General features: G+C 50.0%; 1 protein-coding gene across 1 annotated transcript; it reads right to left on the reverse strand.

Annotated features, from left to right (window-relative positions):
* Window positions 1–5164: 5164 nt before the first annotated feature.
* On the reverse strand, window positions 5165–6103 carry LOC144108719 (uncharacterized). The gene has a single exon (XM_077641888.1). The coding sequence runs from the start codon at window positions 6101–6103 to the stop codon at window positions 5165–5167; it is 939 nt and encodes a 312-aa protein (XP_077498014.1).
* Between the last annotated feature and the right edge of the window lie 12051 nt (window positions 6104–18154).

Here is an 18154-nt window from a genome sequence, read left to right on the forward strand (position 1 = left end):
TTGTGCAGACCAACGATCGGATGGATTTAGCCTTTTCCATTTATATACGACTTGTTTTATTCCGTTCCACATGCTGAGCTGTTAGTTTCGGTCAGAGAAAGCATTGAAGGCGCGGGGGCTGTGGCCTTCCAGAACTCAGCTGGAAAAATTCGGTAGATAATTTTTTAAGATTACTAGAATACTACTTGCAGGCAACTTTTATCTCTCATGACAACCAGTTTTTTCTGCAGCGTAAAGGATCTCCATTGGCTCATGTGCAGCTCCGATTTTATGTGACATATTTTTATCTTCAATTGACCGCCTTCTTGCACAGACTTTTCGAGGGAAGCCAGTTTTTAAAGTTTTTAGATAAGTTGATGACTTTTTAATTATTTTAAGACCAGGAACTCTACATCCCTTGACCATATTGTTTCACTTGTTTCAAATACTTTTAATCGACTTGGGAAATGTTTAGTTTTTACCCATGAACTCCCTGAAAGTCAGGCGTTGCGTTGTTTAGACCTCAAGCTTATGTTCTGCCGAGACCATATTTGCTGGATGTACTCCCCCCGAGCCAACAAAGAGCTGCTCAGCTACGACTCGGCTCATTCCAAGGTGGTAAAACGAGGTATTTGTCGGTTTGCCTGGAGTCTGCGCTTCAAAAATATTGCCCTCATAAAATGCAACAGAGTGTCAATGATCACGTTGAGGGACTTTTATCAGCAGGCTTCCTGGCCCGGTCCTTTCAGCTGTCGCTGAAACCCTCCTGCAGAAGCACAAAGGCGCCCAAAAAAGATCTGAGCCCCCTTCTTCGAAGCCTGTGGTGGTCCCTTATCTACACCAACTCACGCACAACCTAAAAAAAGTGGCTGGCAGGCACCGTGTGCCTTTGGTGTTCTCAGCACCCAACAAGCTAAGCTATGCCCTCGCATCACGGGTTGTGCCGGCAGGGGCTGCAACAAAAAACACGGGATCGCCTACACCAAATGTGCAATAGGAGTGGTCTACTGCATTCCCCTCTCATGTGGGGCTTCATACGTTGGCCAAACTGGCCGCTGTATTAATGACCGGCTACGTGAGGATGCCAAAACATAGAAAACAAAGACACTAGTGCTAATATCGTGCGTCACATTGCTTCGTGCACGTGTAGGGCAAGGTTGGAGGAAACAGCGGTTCTAGGCAAGAGCGGCAATGATAAGGCTAGGCTCGTTCTAGAGGCTTATTATATCCGAAAGCTGTCCGATCGTTGTGTCAGTGACACGTCTGTACACGTGTATCCATCGGAATGTGCCTTTTTAGATTCTTTTTTTGATTAACTTGTGCGCATGTCAGATGTGCGGTTTCTGTGCCTTTTCAGCGCATGCTCGACATTCTGTTCCTATATAAGCCCTGTACCACAGTATGAATAAACAGTTGGTAGTAGCGCTCGTGAACCTGTTTTTTGTGTCCCTTACTCTGTCCGTCGTCCGGTATTTTGCGCTTCCTAGTTTACAACATGCATCACCAACTAGCCCGGCAGCTTGCTCTCCTGAACAGTTACAATGGTCGGAAGCAACATACATGGCCAGCATGTCGCCGAGGATGCGATTAAAACGCTCAACCATGCCATTTGTCTGGGGATGGTAGGCGGAGCTGGTGCGGTGAACAACGTTGCATTCCTGAAGGAGAGCTTCTACAGCTTATGAGAGGAAGGCCGGACCTCTATCACTGAGCAGCTCTTTGGGCGCACCATGGCGAAGAATGATGCGATGGAGAATGAAGGATGCAATGTCGTGGGCTGTAGCGGATGGTAAAGGTGATGTTTCAGCGTAACGTGTAAGGTGGTCGATGGCAACTATGATCCAGCGGTTCCCGGTTGATGTGCTGGAAAGAGGGCCGTAGAGGCCGATGCCAACACGCTCGAAGGGCTGTACTGGGCAAGGCAGCGGCTGCATAGGAGCGGCGGGTCGGCGAGGTGGATGTTTTCGTCGCTGGCATGCGGTGCAGGACTGAACGAACTGGCGGACGTAACTGGCCATCCACGCCAGTAGTACCGCTGTCGTAGACGGGTGAAAGTCTTCAAGAATCCGGCATGGGCACACTGGGGATCATCGTGGTAGGAAGAGCAAATGAAGGAGCGCAGATGCGTCGGAATGACGAGAAGCCACTTGCGACCATCCGGGAGATAGTTGCCGCGGTAAAGGAACTCGTCTCGGATGGCGAAACGGTGGTACTGACGACGTAGAGCACGGGATGGAGGTCGAGACGATTGGCCAGATAGGAGATCAAAAAGGCAAGTGATCCATTGGTCTTTGCGTTGCTCGGAAACCATATCAGCGAACTCAAACTTCAAAGAAGGCAGGGCGGATATACAAGGCGCTGCCTCAGATGGTACAGGGGAACGTGAGAGGGCATCAGCATCGGCATGTTTGCGGCCGGAACGATAGATAACGCGAATTTCGTACTCTTGGAGTCGCAGAGCCCATCGCGCCAGTCGACCAGAGGGATCTTTCAAAGAAGACAGCCAGCAGAGGGCGTGGCGATCGGTGACAACGTCAAAAGGGCGCCCGTACATGTAGGGGCGAAATCTGACGATCGCCCAAAGGATGGCTGAACACTCCTTCTCGGTGACAGAATAGTTGGCTTCAGCTTTTGTGAGTGTACGGCTAGCGTAAGCGACAACGTATTCGTCAAAGCCTTGCTTGCGTTGAGAGAGTACTGCACCGAGGCCGACGCCGCTGGCATCGGTGTGGAGTTCCGTCGGATAACGAGGGTCGAAGTGACGCAGAATTGGTGGAGTGGTGAGGAGGCGACGGAGCGTCGTAAACGCTTCATCACAGGCTGGCGACCAGGCCGAAAGGTCGTGGCTGGAAATGAGCTGGTTCAGGGGGTCGACGATAGTGGCAAAATTGCGGATAAAGCGGCGGAAGTTGGAGCAGAGGCTGACGAAGCTGCGGAGGTCTTTTACAGAAGTGGGCTTTGGAAATTCGGCCACAGCTCGCAACTTGGCCGGGTCCAGGAGAACGCCATCCTTCGATACGACATGACCGAGAATGGTGAGCTGCCGAGCTCCGAAGCGGCACTTTTTCAAATTAAGTTGGACGCCAGCGTCGGCCAGGCAGCGAGGAACAGTCTCGAGGCGCTGGAAGTGAGACGGAAAGTCGGGGGAAAGATTACAACGTCGTCTAGATAACAAAGGCATGTGTGCCATTTGAGCCCTCGGAGTATGTTGTCCATCATGCGCTCGAATGTGGCGGGTGCATTGCAGATGCCGAAGGGCATGACATTAAATTCATAGAGCCCGTCGGGTGATAATTGGTTTTTTGGGGAGGGGAAATGGCGCAGTATCTGTCTCATATATCGTTGGACACCTGAACCGCGCCGTAAGGAAAGGGATAAAGGAGGGAGTGAAAGAAGAAAGGAAGTAATAGGCGCCGTAGTGGAGGGCTCCGGAATAAATTCGACCACCTGGGGATCTTTAACGTGCACTGACATCGCACAGCACACGGGCGCCTTAGCGTTTTTCCTCCATAAAAACGCAGCCGCCGTGGTCGGGTTCGAACCCGGGAACTCCGGATCAGTAGTCGAGCGCCCTAACCACTGGGCCACAGCGGCGGGTCCCGTCGGGTGTGACGAATGCAGTTTTTGGGCGATCGGCCTCCGCCATCGGCACCTGCCAGTAACCGGAGCGCAAGTCCAACGAAGAAAAGAACTAAGAGCCCTGCAGGTAGGGCAGGAGAACGGGTTGGCCACATGAATAGCGCTGGAGCCACGAACAATTGTCAGGACAGCATGAGGCAGCAAAACAGACTTCTGGTCAGCGCATCGTAAAGAGGGGGTATAAGTCACTGTTGCATCTGAGAGCGCAGCACAAGAAAGAGGCACCAGCACTGAAGACCAAGGTGGAACGTCTGTGTCCTCTGAGACGACCTCAGTAGCTGCAGCAGCACCGGTTACGTCCAAGGGGGCGTCACTGTAGGGCGACAAGTCAAGCTGATCACGGGCGCAGTCAATAACGGCGTGATGTGAGGAGAGGAAGTCCCAGCCAAGGATAACGTCGTGAGAGGAGCGGGCGAGGACAATGAACTCGATGATGTAGGGAACGTTCCCGATGAGCAGGAGGGCGGTGCAGGCGGCTAACGGTCGAATGTCCTGAGCGCTGGCCGTCCGGAGAGATACGGGAGGAAGGGGCGTCGTCACTTTTTTGAGTCTGCGACAGAGGGTGTGACCCCGCACCTCCACCACTTGTAATAAGAACACAGCACACTACTAATACAGCACACACAGTACACCACAGCACAGCACAGTAATAAGAGCACATCACAGTAATAAGTACAGCGTCACGAACAACCAGCGGAAGCGTCCAGGCACAGATCAGAGACTGCGTTCAGTCCAGAGCACGCACGAGCGACCGAGCGTTCGGCGCTCTAGCTTCGGAGTGTTCGGCGCTTCTCGTCGTCTTCTTTGTTGAGCGCCAGCCTCTGAAGATTCTAAAGCCCGTGTCTAGTCTTACACTGCTACTTTTTCGGTTGCGATGATCCTTGCCTTGTCACAGTCAATTTTGTGACCATTCACGACGGCGTGCTCCGCTAAGGCGTTGTTGCGAGTGTTTTCATTTTTTAAGTCCCGAGCGTGCTGCTGCAATCGTTTCCGGTAGTTCGCAGTTTCCCCGATATACACACCGTTGCAGTCGGCGCAGGAGATTTCGCAGAAAACTCCACTCCGGGGAATCTTTCCTTTGGCAGTGTGCCCTTCACCTTTACTAGCTGATGACGCATCTTTCTGGCCGGGACATGTGCCAGCTGCACGTCATATTCCCGTAGGACACGTGCAGACGTTCACTTGTACCCGGGACATACGGCACAGAAGCCCGTTTCTTGAGCGGAGGGCGGGCGTCCGGTAGTCCTTGTTTTGACAAGTGACGTTCTACCGCGTCGATAAAGCGCCTAGGGTATCCACAGCTTCTGAGGTCATCCCGTACCCTTTTCGCGTCCAGGGTCGCATCCTCGGGCCTTGTGCACGTGCACAACCTTTTCGCAGGCTGCAATAACGTGCTAACAACGGCCTTCTTATGGCTGGCAGGATGCACTGAGTTGAAATATAGGTAGCGGCCAGTGCGCGTCTCCTTTCGGTATACGCTGAAAGATAGACCCTGGCCTTCCCGTGAAACAAGGACGTCATGGAATGGCAGTCTGCCGTCCAATCCTTATTCTATAGTGAACTGAATGGCTCTTTCCAGGCTGTTAAGATGGGCCAGAAACTTGCTCACCACGCCTTTTTGGATGATGCAGAAGCAGTCGTCGATGTAGCGGAAAAATACCTTCGGGGAAGGGACAAAGGAGGCCAACGCCCGCTGTTCCAGCTTTTCCATGGTGAGATTGGCAGCCGTAACCGAAACTGAGGCGCCTATGGGGGTCCCGTGTACCTGTTTGTAAAAATTGCCCATGAAAACGAAGTACGTGTTCTTTAGGCAGAAGTCTAGAAGCCTGCGCCGGTCCGGTACGTCTATCGGCGATCGTTCCAGCAAAGTTACATCAGCCTCGAGGGCAGTGGTGCGAACGCTGACAGCAAGGTCTATGGGGACGCTCGTGAACAGGGACTTAACGTAAAACGACACCATCAGCTCATCTTCATCGATTGAGGTGCTGCGGCTCTTCACGACAAAGCCGAACGAATTGCGGACGTGACTGGGGCGCTGGCCAACGAGCGGAGAAAGGACCAGGTGCAAGAACTTCGAGAGGTTATGCAGGGAGGAGCGAATGTAATCCACGATGGGACGCAAAGGAACGTCTGGCTTGTGGATTTTGGGCAATCCATAGAAAGCAGGTGCGGATCCATTGTGGCTAAGCAGTTTGTAGTAGAGAGCTTTATGGTTCGGAGGAACGGCAAGAAAAACGTCGGACAGCAGCTTTTGAACTTCTCTTTCCAGCTTTAGTGTCGGATCCTTCTTGAGGCGGACATAGGTTTCACCGTCTTCCAGAAGAGATAGCATCTTCTTTTCATAGTCGGCCTTGTCCTGGAGAACAGTCGCATTGCCTTTATCTGCCGGTAGAATCACAATGCGTTCATTTTCACGGAGACTCTTAATAGCGTCCCGTTCTACACGTGAGAACGCAGAGTGGGAAGGTCCGCGAGGAGTGGGCATGGGGACAGCGTCGTCATGCGGCTGCTTCACGGAATGCGTTTCTTCATGCAGATAACGGCAATGCTTCATCTCAGCGCGGGACCTATGGCACCGGCTGATGCCATTCCGGCTACGCCTGTGACTGTCGACGTTCAAGTTGGCAGCGTGAAAATTGGAGAACTCTGGCAACCCTGCTACACTATGGCTCCATCGTACAAGTCCTGCGCATCGTCCACGACATCACCTTTCCATCTGGATAAAAACAGGCTGCAGTGGCCGGCGCCTTTCAGTGGGCGTGGGGACAGCGTCGTCATGCGGCTGCTTCACGGAATGCGTTTCTTCATGCAGATAACGGCAATGCTTCATCTCAGCGCGGGACCTATGGCACCGGCTGATGCCATTCCGGCTACGCCTGTGACTGTCGACGTTCAAGTTGGCAGCGTGGAAATTGGAGAACTCTGGCAACCCTGCTACACTAAGGCTCCATCGTACAAGTCTTGCGCATCGTCCACGACATCACCTTTCCATCTGGATAAAAACAGGCTGCAGTGGCCTGCGCCTTTCAGTGGGCGTGGGGACAGCGTCGTCATGCGGCTGCTTCACGGAATGCGTTTCTTCATGAAGGTTGGTAATAAGGAATCCATGTTTGCTAAGAAATCGAGCAATATGTGCCTGCTCCTGTTCCCACGCCCGGGAGTGCTGCTGACTTTGCTCGCCTAGTGCTTCGATGTTTCTCGTCAACTACTTTTGGTGTCGGGGGATGTTGAGCTTAATCCTGGCCCCGTGGCGGGCTCTGGCGCTGCTACGCTGTCCAAAGACAGCGCTGTTGATATTTCTCTGCAGAAACAGCTTAATGACATGTTGACTCTGTTAGAAGGCGTTAATTCAAGGACCGCTAAAATGGAGTTAGAGCAGTCACACTTAATAGCCTCTATAAGTGAAATGAAACTGAATCAGGAATCTATGATTAGAAACATTGCCGATATTGACGCGAGGTTGTCGGCAGTCGAATCTAAATCATCCGCCAGCGATGCGGCGCATGGGGAATTGCGGATTTTGCGTGAGCTAACCGATCAGCTTGTCAATGAAAATAACAAGTTACGTCTTGGACAGGCTGAGCTGGAAGACCGGCAGCGCAGGGATAATCTTCTGTTCTTCGGCGTACCCGACAGTTTGTCCGAAACGTGGGATGAAACGGAAGAAAAATTATTGAACCTTGTTTCAGGCTGCTTTGATCCTGTTTTTACGAATGACATGTTTGAACGAACACACAGGATTGGTGTGTTCTCGGATAAAAAGTGTCGTCCGATTGTTGTGAAGTTCCGGTCTTTCAAAACAAAACAACAAATCCTAGTGCAGTCTACCGAACTTATAAATAAAAAGGTCACTGTAAGTGAAGATTATTCTTTGCAGACACGTGTCGCTCGAAAGAAGCTTGTGCAGTTCGCGAAGGATGCTGACTTATAAGTATAAGCTGAGGTATAACAAACTGTATTGTAACAACAAATGCTACGCCTTTGACCCTATTCGCGATAGCATTTTCGAGCTAGCTGGCCCACCGGGATCTTTAGTTGCCCCTTATCGCACTGCTTCTGCTTCTGGCTCGCCACACGCTTCGCCATAGAGATACGGGAGGGGCAGTGGACGGGCGACTGGAGATAAGACAGCGCTTTCAATTCTTTTCACAAACATCAGAAGCATAATACCAAAGCGGGAAGATCTAAGCTCTGTCATCGACTCATGTGATGCCGATGTTTTATTGCTGACCGAAACGTAGCTCTCTGCAAAGATAGAGAGCAAGGAACTGTTCTATTGCAAGAAGCGCTACAATGTTTATCGTTCTGATAGAGGCCACAGAAGTGGAGGAGGTGTTTAATAGCCATCGCCGATAATATTCTGTCTTCGCCCATTAGTCTTTCTAACACCTTAGAGTTGGTTTGGGTTGAACTTCATGTTCATTTCAGGAAACTGATTCTGGGCATATGCTACCGTTCCCCGTCTTCGTGTGCAACTTTCGTTGAAGATTTGCATGATGCTCTTAACATGATCTCAGTACGTTATCCGGGTGCGGCAATCCTTCTTGCTGGTGACTTCAATTATCCCAGCATCGTGTGGGCTAATACATCGCCGTATCCTCGCCTCTTTTCTACCGAATGCAATAACTTTTTGCGAACCTGTTTGAATTTCAACCTTTCGCAGCTAGTTACTAAGCCAACTCGAGTCACGCCATCATGTTCCAGTGTATTAGACCTTGTGTTAACCAACGCGCCGGATCTTATCCCTTCAATCTCGTACTTACCTGGTCTTAGTGATCACTCCTTGCTTCATTTCGATTTCAAAATTAAAATTCCTAATCGCCGGAGCATTTTCAAGTCTATTAGAGATTACAAACGGGCGGACTATGATGCCATTAATCGTGAATTAGCTCTTTTCTTAAACAGTTATTTACCAGAATTTTCACAGCGTTCTGTCCACACTAATTGGGAATTGTTTAGGGACACTGTTGAACGTCTCACTAATACATTTGTGCAAATAAGACTTTTGCGGTGTAATAGCCAATCACCGTGGTTCAATAACATTTTAAAAAGCTATCCAATAAGAAAAAACGTTTGTTTCGCTCGGCCAAATCATCGAATTCGCAACAACGATGGGACGGTTACCTTTCTGCGGCCGCTGAGTACAAATTAGCTCCGAAAAATGCTAAGGACTCCTTCTTTAACAGTACTTTGCCTGCTCTGCTGATTAATAACCCTAGACAGTTTTGGAACACTGTGAACCAGAAAGATAGTTCGTCAATACTACTTACATCTTCTGACGGCGTTGCATATTCACCTAATGAATGCGCTAGTGTTCTTAGTGTTTTTGTTGCTGCTTTTTCTGGCAATGTTTGCCTTACCAATCAGGAGTGTCCGGTCTTGGATGCTTTTCCCATGGATCCAATTCTTTTTGACACAACTGGCATCCTGAGAATAATTGAGAACTTTAAGATTTCTTCCTCCTGTGGCGTCGATAACATTAATTCGAAATTTCTGGTTAATACAAAGATGTACAGTTCAATGATCCTTACCAAACTGTTTGACCAGTCTCTGGAAACAGGCTGTATTCCCAATGACTGGAAGGTTGGGAGGGTGATTCCGCTGCACAAGCCTGGCGATAAACATTGCCCTGAAAACTTTCGCCCTGTGTCGCTCACCAGCATTCCATGTAAAATCATGGAACATGTCATCTACTCTCATCTTGCTACCTTTTTAGAATCCAATTGCTTTTTCAGTAATGCCCAACACGGCTTCCGTAAATCATTTTCATGCGAAACGCAACTCATATGCTTCACAAATGACTTGCATTGCATTCTAGATCGCGGGTCCCGTGCTGATTCTATATTTATGGACTTTTCTAAAGCATTTCACAAGGTTTCACATGAGCATCTTTTTCTTAAACTAAACAGCCTTAACATCGATTCCACATTACTTGCATGGTTGTATTGCTTTCTTTCAAACCGAAGTCAGTTCGTAACAGCAAATAACGTCAATTCAGATTCCTCGCCTGTTGGCTCTGGTGTGCCTCAGGGGTCCGTTCTTGGGCCCCTCCTCTTTCTCATTTATATAAACGACTTACCCACTACTATATCGTCTTCCGTTTGTCTTTTTGCCGATGACTGTGTTATTTACCGCGAAATTAATGACGATAATGATGCATCTGTTCTTCAGTCAGATATTAACAAGGTACTGGATTGGTGTAACCTGTGGAATATGAAGCTAAACATTACTAAATGCAATCATTTGCCCATTTCTCGCCTGTCTACTACACACTCTACCTACTGCATTAATGGCATCACTCTTGAAACTGTGTCGTCTTATAAATATCTGGGTGTTCATGTCTCTTCTAACCTGTCTTGGAAACCTCATGTTGACTACATTATAAATAACGCTAACCGCATCCTTGGATACCTTCGCAGAAATTTTTCATGTGCACCGAGTTCATTAAAACTACTACTTTACAAAAAAAATGTAAAAAGTGTGGGGCGAGAGGAACCCTCGACCATATAATTTGGGAGTGCGCTTACTTTCCAGGCAGGGCGCAAAACATTAGCAGTAGGGAAGCCTGGGAAACCTTGTTGCGGAGCTCGGACCCTGAGCTCCAAATCACCGCCGTCCAACTGGCAGAAGAGGCCGCCGGTGAAACCAAACCGGCCAGCATCGAATGCGACCATCCCGTGCGGCTGGGCCGCTCCGAAGTCCTCTCCCCTGTAAAGGGGTGTGAGACAGAGCGGCCCAGGCGGTGTGGTCTTTCTCTGTTGGACAATAAAAGTTTTCAACAACAACAACTACTTTACAAAACTTTGGTCCGCTCTAAATTGGAATATGCTTCATCGGTGTGGAACCCTGGGGTCGAATCTCTCATTTCTGACTTAGAATCAGTTCAAAACCGCGGTTGTCGTTTCATACTTTCCAACTATCATCGTACTAGTAGTGTAACTGCCATGAAAGCTAACCTTTCCCTACCGCTTCTTTCCCATCGCAGGTCAATAGCTTCATTATGTACTTTTCACAAAATTTATCATAATCCTTATCTTAAAGAGAGGTTGTTAAAAAGACCATCATATATTTCAGCACGCATGGATCACCGCCACAAAGTTTGGATCCCTCCTTGTCGCACGAGATGTTTTCACGATTCATTCATACCCAGAACTTGTGTCAGCTGGAATCACCTTCCCCACGATATTGTTGAAATTACCGATACTGTTGCCCTTCGAAACGCTCTTACTAATTTTATATAAGTCTCTGTCTATATCTGTTTTATTTTATTTGCTGCTGTTTTCTTTTGTGGTTTGTTTTGTGTAATGCTGCCTTTTGCTAGTGCTGTTACTAATCTTAAATCAGTGTGTGCTGTAACTATATTCAAATTTTTTAGCTGCTGTTTTTGTTTTTTGTACTTACTTCTTATTCCCACTCCCCTCTGTAACGCCTAACGGCCCTGAGGGTAAATAAATGAAATGAAATGAAACGGCGTTCAGTACGCCCACCACTCGGGTGCGGGCCTCTTCGCGGCGAGTGCTTTCGACCTGGCTGACAGCATATTCCACCGCGTACACTAGTTTCCTCTTGTCCGTCGCGGGTCCTATGTCGACATTCAACCCAAGATTCAGCACATTCTTTTCAGCTTGGCTTGGTCTGTACGACGATAAGTTATGCACTGTGGTTCTTGAAGGCACCTTAGTTTTGACTGCTTGCTTTTTTGCATTGACTGCTTGACTGCTTGCTTTTGCACTGGTCAGCGTCTCTTATTTTTTCAAGTTCTACCCTAGAGTCGACAACCCATGCAGTTCGGTCCTGCATTCTGTATCGGCACTCATCCAGAGTATGACCCCTCCTCTTACAACCTTGACACACAACCCGTGTTTTTGGGGCAGCGCTACTAGTCCGACAGTCAACTGCACGGTGTCCCACCTTGCCGCAGAGAAAACACCTTACTGGCGCTTTAGATGCACCGCCATGCGCTCTTGGTTTTGCCGCATCTGTCTCTAGGGTCTTTTGGGTTTGCTCCTTTGCCTTAGTCAAATTTCTTAGCCCTTGAGCCTCGAGGAATTGGTCTGCAGTGTCGGCGAACTCTTATAATGAACTCAACTTTCTTTCAGGAATAGCGCTGGCTTTGAGCTGCAGCACGCTAAAAATTGCTCTGTGGCCAGCATGTCACGCACCCCTTCAAAAGTCTTTTCTCTGTTTGACATATCAGGCCACCTATAAAAATAGGCGGTCAGCCTGCAGGAAAACTGCTTAGCGGTTTCCAAATCCTCAGGTTTCGCGGTGCGAAATCTCTCACGAAAATCCTCTGCCGGAAGCCTGAATCTTTGGAGGAGGGCTTTTTTGACTTTCCCGTAGTCCATGGAATCAGCAGCAGGCATCCTTCCAAAAACATTCAGCTCCTCTCCGACTAAACACATGCTCAATGCCGTGGCCCATTCACTGCGCTCCCAGCCTTGCCCCAAACCTATCCGCTCGAATTGTTGCAGATATGCGTCCAGATCATCTCTTTTGTCATCGAAGGGAGCCATCAGCTTCCTTGTACAAATTCTCTACCCGCTAAGGAACGCTGATCATTGTCCGTGATATCCTCATATCCTCCCGCGACATGCGCCTGTTTCCACAAAAGAAACTCCCTCTCCCGTTCTATTCTTCTTTTCTCCTGTTCTTCTGCCTCGCGAGATCTTCTAGCTTCTCGCTGTTCTGCCTCGCGAGCTCTTTTCTCTTCTCGCTCTTCTGCCTCGCGAGCTCTCTCATCTGCTTCGCGAGCTCTTTTATCTGGTTCTCGAGCTGTCTCAACTGCTTCGCGAGCGTCTGCGGGTGCTTGCGCCCTTTCCTCTCTTTGCCTATCTGCCTCCTTTCTCTGCCTCTTTGCCTCCTCGTCATGGAGACGCATCGCCTCTTCCTTGCTTAACCATAGCTTGAGTGCCAGTTCTAACGTTCTTGCCAAATCCATACTTTCTGCCGTCGAGAGATCGGAAAGATCCGAGACAAAGCAAAAAGGAAACAAGGAAATGAATCCTGGCAGAGGCTCGCCACTTATCATTGTCACAGATCTCCCCGGAGAACACTCAGACGGAAAGAATGGACTAAGCGACAGGTGTACCCACACAGACGCACATTTAATACACCCTACGTGACACACACGCTAGAACACAAAACTAACACAAAGAATAAAAAATACACTCGACCCGGGAACACTGCTACCAGCGTCAACTTTTAGCTTTCTACTGTTAATGGTCGGCGTTCGTGCTCACGGTTGGTTCGGTGCGGCTGCGGCGTTGTATGGATCCAGTAGCCTGCGTCGAGGCGGCGTTCGACGTGCTTGGGCTGGCGTCGCTGGCGGTGTCGCTGGCTGCGTCGTATAATATCCCGGTCCAAGCGCCCGTGGATGTGATGCCGGTGTTGTTGGCGTTGGGGGCACCACCCGGATGGGTGGCAACAGCGCTGGAGACACCCCTGACCGTGCAGGTGGTAGCGTCCTCCGTTGACTCCCCGGAACGGGCTCAGGCACGGCAGGAAGTCCACGATGCGAAACCGTAGAACGGTAGCTCACCGGAGCAGTAGCCGGCGTCGCTTTCTTCCAGCCGAAGCGTCCCTGACCCGCCGGAGCCTGCGCTTCTCTGTTCTTTCCCCCCGTGCCTCGCTCTCCCTCTCCCCTTTATAGCCTTGGCGTTAGTCCACGTAAGCCTTGTCGTATTCTCCTTCTATTCTCCACCAATCATCTTTCTCCACCTCACCGAATGCTTCTCCACCAATAATCTTTCTCCGCCTCCCCGAATGCTTCTTTTTTTTTATTCTTCGGTTAATCCACGTCGTCTTCCTCACACCTGTTTACTTCATAATTTTATTTTAGGCTCCTTATTATATCTGACAGCGGCTTGTCTCTTCCTCGCGTCGTTCTGTGGTTGTTGTGTCTCTTTCGCGCTCTCCATATAGACTACTATTGTAGTCGATATGGGGTGGCGAAGCGCATATACATATACCCCCCGCGAGGCGACAGAGCCTCTCCCTCTAACACAGCGGAGCGCATCAGGGGGAGCGAGCGGCGACGGCAGCGACGTCGCCAGCGGCGCCATTTGTTGTTGGGTGGCTGTGGCGTTGCTAGGAAATGGCGGCTCAAGGTCGTTCGTCGGCCACGGCGTTCATTTCATTTTATTTCATTTTATTCATTTTCTAGGTGACCGGCGTTTGCGGTGCGCAGAATGTTTTTTGAGCGCCTGTTTGCAAGTGACATTTTAACCTGTAGATTTTCTAGCATTTTGTGGTAGCAGTAATCGAGTGCTGCTAAGATGGTCAAGCAACTTGAACGTTAACTGCATGCAGTGTGAGGCGTCGTTGGATTTGAAGAAAACGCGGTTCGAATCGGTAGAGAAGGTCGAGAGCGCGGATTTTATTGCAAATGTTGAGTTTAAGTGCTCGCATGGACAGGGTTGAGCAAGCAAACGCCAACATTGCGTTGCGTATGGATGCTCTAGAAAGAGGCCTACAGGTAGACGGGGCAGAGAAGCGTAAACTTCAAGAACAGCTTGGTCAATTGGAAGCAAAAATGTCTGAAACCGCCGTCCGAGCCCACATTGGCAGACATTCCAGCGTCAGCAACGTGTATTGGGCCTTTACTGGCATGATCAGCGATAAGGAAGTAGGTCAGGCAGGTTCAGACAAACAGCTACGCACACGTGGCAGCTAGGAAGTCTGGAGGCGATGGTGAGAAGGGGCACAAGCTAACCACAAGGAAGGACGTCACAGCCAACCGCTGATACGAGGCATCATAATCTGGAAGTTGGGAGGGACGAAGATAATACCTTGGTGCTTATCGGTGCTGAATCAAATATGAGGAGGTGCAGAAGAACTATAATGGAGCGTGAAAAGGGTGATAAGCGGGTAACAATGGGGGTATTCTCAGGAAATACGATGAACGCCCTACTGAGAGAGACAGAAAGCGAACTTTCTGAGAATGTTGCCTAACGCGATTTGGTAGTCGTAGCGGCGGGGCTAAATAGTGTCCTGAGTGGCGACACCAAACAACTAGTTAAAAGATTAGGGGAGGGTGTTGATGATATAATGGTGATAGCATAGCAAGTGCACATCGTGGTGTGCACAGTGCCGGAGGTGCAAGGACGGAACGGAGAGGTTGACAACGACGTGGTGACGGTTAATCGAGACATAAGGAAGATAAGCCTGGAGGGATGCTTTGAAACTGCAAACATGACAGTGAAGAGCATAGGGCAGGCTTTGGCAGAGGCTTTACACGAGATGGCATCCATTTAAGTGGGAGGGTAGAAGGAGAGATCGGCTGGCACCTGGCAGGCCGGGCAGAATCTTTTTTTAGGATGTCCACGGCTACTCAGAGCCTAGTGGTAGGAAGTTGTGAAGTAGGAAGGCCAAAATTAGACATCTGAGTCGTTAATTGAACGAGGGCATTTTCAGGGCGGCGAAACGCAAGGCAGAACTAGAGGGTGTCGGGTCCCCTGGCACTACTTGCATTGGTTCCGGAGCTACCTAAAGGGCGCCGCCCCCCCCCCCCCCCCCCAAGACCGCAAGCACTTTCCCTTGTACAGTGGAGCTGTTGGGGTTTCAAAGACAGCACCAAACACGCGAACGTAAGAGCGTATATTGACAACGTCGAACACCCCGCTAAAGTGCTTGGTTTTCAAGAAACCGGGGTTGCGGTCAAACTCTCGGACAATTGTACTTTTCAACAAGACCCGTTGACCTGTCTCCTAGTCCATAAAGCCTACACAGCGTATGAGGTTAATCTATACATAAATTTGGAATACTGGTACGTGATGGTCCTTGTCCTCCCCCTACGGCAAGCAGATAGCCCCGCACACATACTTAATACCTCTTGCCCCTCGAAACTCAAAAACTACTTTTTTAACACATTTAGCACATCGCTAAGGATCGCAGACAGTGGGCGATTTTAATGCCACGTGCCTCATGTGAGGCTATCGCTAGGAAGAGCCGCGTGGTCGTAAGTTGGTGGAACTCACTCTTCTCACCGACACGGTCCACAACACGTGTAGAGAATTTCGTCACTCGGGACACCTAGCCTGGCCTTACCCTCACAAAACACATTCGACACGCAAAGTGGATCAAAACCGAGGACACCCTTGGTAGCGACCACTGCATACTGAACACTGTCATTTACACTCGACTCTTACATCGCCCCCTTGAACAAGCCAAACTTCCCGACTGAAAGGATTTCCGCCAGGCTCTCCGAGTAACTTCTTTCTTAGAGCAAGACTACTCCACTTGTGCATACGGACTCATTCCAACACTCTGTTCACACGAAAAGCAGATCCAGCTTACGGCGCACGCATCTGACGTGGTAACCACGTGATTCAGCACTGGGAAGCTCGCCGCAGCTTCACTAAACGATGGTGGCGGCAGAAACACAATCGTAAACTCCGCGCTTGCATCTCTGACCTGAACCAGCAAGCTGCCGAGTATGCTGCCCAGTTCGCTGACAATAACTAGTTAAATAGATGCAGTAGTGCAGCAGGAAAGTTTTCAAGCCGCAGCACTAAGTGACTCTTTAAGAGTCTTTTATACCCTAAACAAACACGCTCGGAAACCCAGAAACACCTCACTCGCGCGTTACACAACTTTCAAGGAAACACAGAGCAGCTAGCGAAAGTCTTGCGCTCACAATGCCCCAGTCAGGATCAAGACCCACGCGGGCAGGATTATTCGTGTGCAGGCAGTGATATTCCGGAAATTGATTAGCTTTTCCAGCTTCGCGCAGATCTTGCGAAAACGCACAGGGGGATGGCGCCCGGTAGGGATAATGTCGCAGTGAACCTGTTGGCAAACATACCCGATCAGGCATAAAAAACCTCACTTGAATATATCAGCGCCATTTTGACTGGGGACTCGTCGATGTCACCCGATTGGAAAACGTCATTGGTAACCTATATCCCGAAGGCGGGGAAACCGGTAGACACAAACACCTCCGGCCCATCTCCCTCACTTTATGCGTAGGAGAACTGATGGAAACAATGGCCTGTGACCGCCTCTCAGAATATCCTGAGGGCAAGAACACCTTCACCGACACTATGTTCGGCTTCCGACCTCATAAGTTCGCAGAAGACATCCTTTTACAGCATCATCTCGGAGGTTCTCGAACCCATAGAACACCCACACAATGACAAGATAGTGCTAGCCCTCGACCAGAAGGGTGCCTTGGACAATGTTAAACACGGCGTCATAATAAAACACCTTAACGAGACCAACTGTGGTCCTCGAAAATTCAACTACATCAAAAATTTCTTAACAGACCGCTTGGCCGAGACCGAGTACGGCGTGTTTGTGATGGGAACGCGGGGCACACTACAAGGCAGTGTGTTGTCCCCGCTTCTCTTCAGCGTTGCCATGATGCACATGCCGGGACAGATGACGGGTGTGTGCGGTGTTCAGCATGCCCTGTACGCCGACGAGACCATCATCTGGGCCACTACCGGAAACATGGGAGATATGGAGGAATGTCTGCAAGCAGCGGCGAGCATAGTAGACCACTATGCTACGTACTGTGGCTTCCAGTGCTCCCCGTCCAAGCATGAACTTGTGCATATTCGACATTTTCTGAAATGCAAAATCTCCGCACCGCTTTCTCTCGCCAGCCGCCCCATCCGAGAAGCGCAGGAGCTTCAAATGCTCGATCTCTTCATTAATCAGCATCGCAAGGCAGACACAACCCTTGCCAAACTTCGCAAAGTCGGCAACCAGGTGGGCCGAATGCTTCGCCGCGTTTCCAACAAGCTAGAAGGGTTGCGAAGTAAGGATGCGGTGCGGCTCGCCGATGCCTTCGTAACTAGTCGAGTGCTGTACTCCTTGCCTCCGCTTACGGAAACATGACGAAGATTGCTTGGAGGTTGTACTACGCAAAATTTTCAAGAGAGCCTTCAACCTCCCGATCTCCACTTCCAACGTGCGAATCCTTGCGTCGGGGGTCGTGAACACCTACCGGAATCTTCGAGAGGCGTATCTCGTTAGCCAATACACGTGTCTCGCTCAGACCTTCTCCGGTCGCCGCCTCTTGGACCCGTTACATATCAAACATGATGGATCGGGATCGAGTGTCATAACTGTGGAGACGTACCCTCTACGTTCGGTCCATTCCCACTAAGATGAACAAGGAGGGCCATAATGGCTGGCGCCAGGCGCGGGAGTATGATGCCCTCCATCGCCACTATGGCTCAAAGAAAAACGTCTCCTTCGTCGACATTGCAGGCCCCTACCACTCCAAGGGGGAATGGTGCACGGCTGCAGTCATAGACGAGAAAAAAACAGGTGGCCGGCCTTTCGTTCAGAGCGCCCATGCGCTCAGCGGAGAACGCATACGGAGGAGGTGGCGATCGCCCCTGCAGCCTCCCATCCCCACTCTAAATTCATCCTCACAGACTCTGGCGGAGCCTGCCGTAACTTTGGGTTCGGTTGGATCACTCCACTTCCACTCCAAATTATTCTCCACAGTACTCGCGAATGCGATCTAACTCATCGCTCAATTATATGGGTCCCCGGACACCAAGGCATGCCAGGTAACGAAGCC

Source organism: Amblyomma americanum, chromosome 10 (assembly GCF_052857255.1).
Source record: "Amblyomma americanum isolate KBUSLIRL-KWMA chromosome 10, ASM5285725v1, whole genome shotgun sequence".
NCBI classification, from domain to species: Eukaryota; Metazoa; Arthropoda; class Arachnida; order Ixodida; family Ixodidae; genus Amblyomma; species Amblyomma americanum.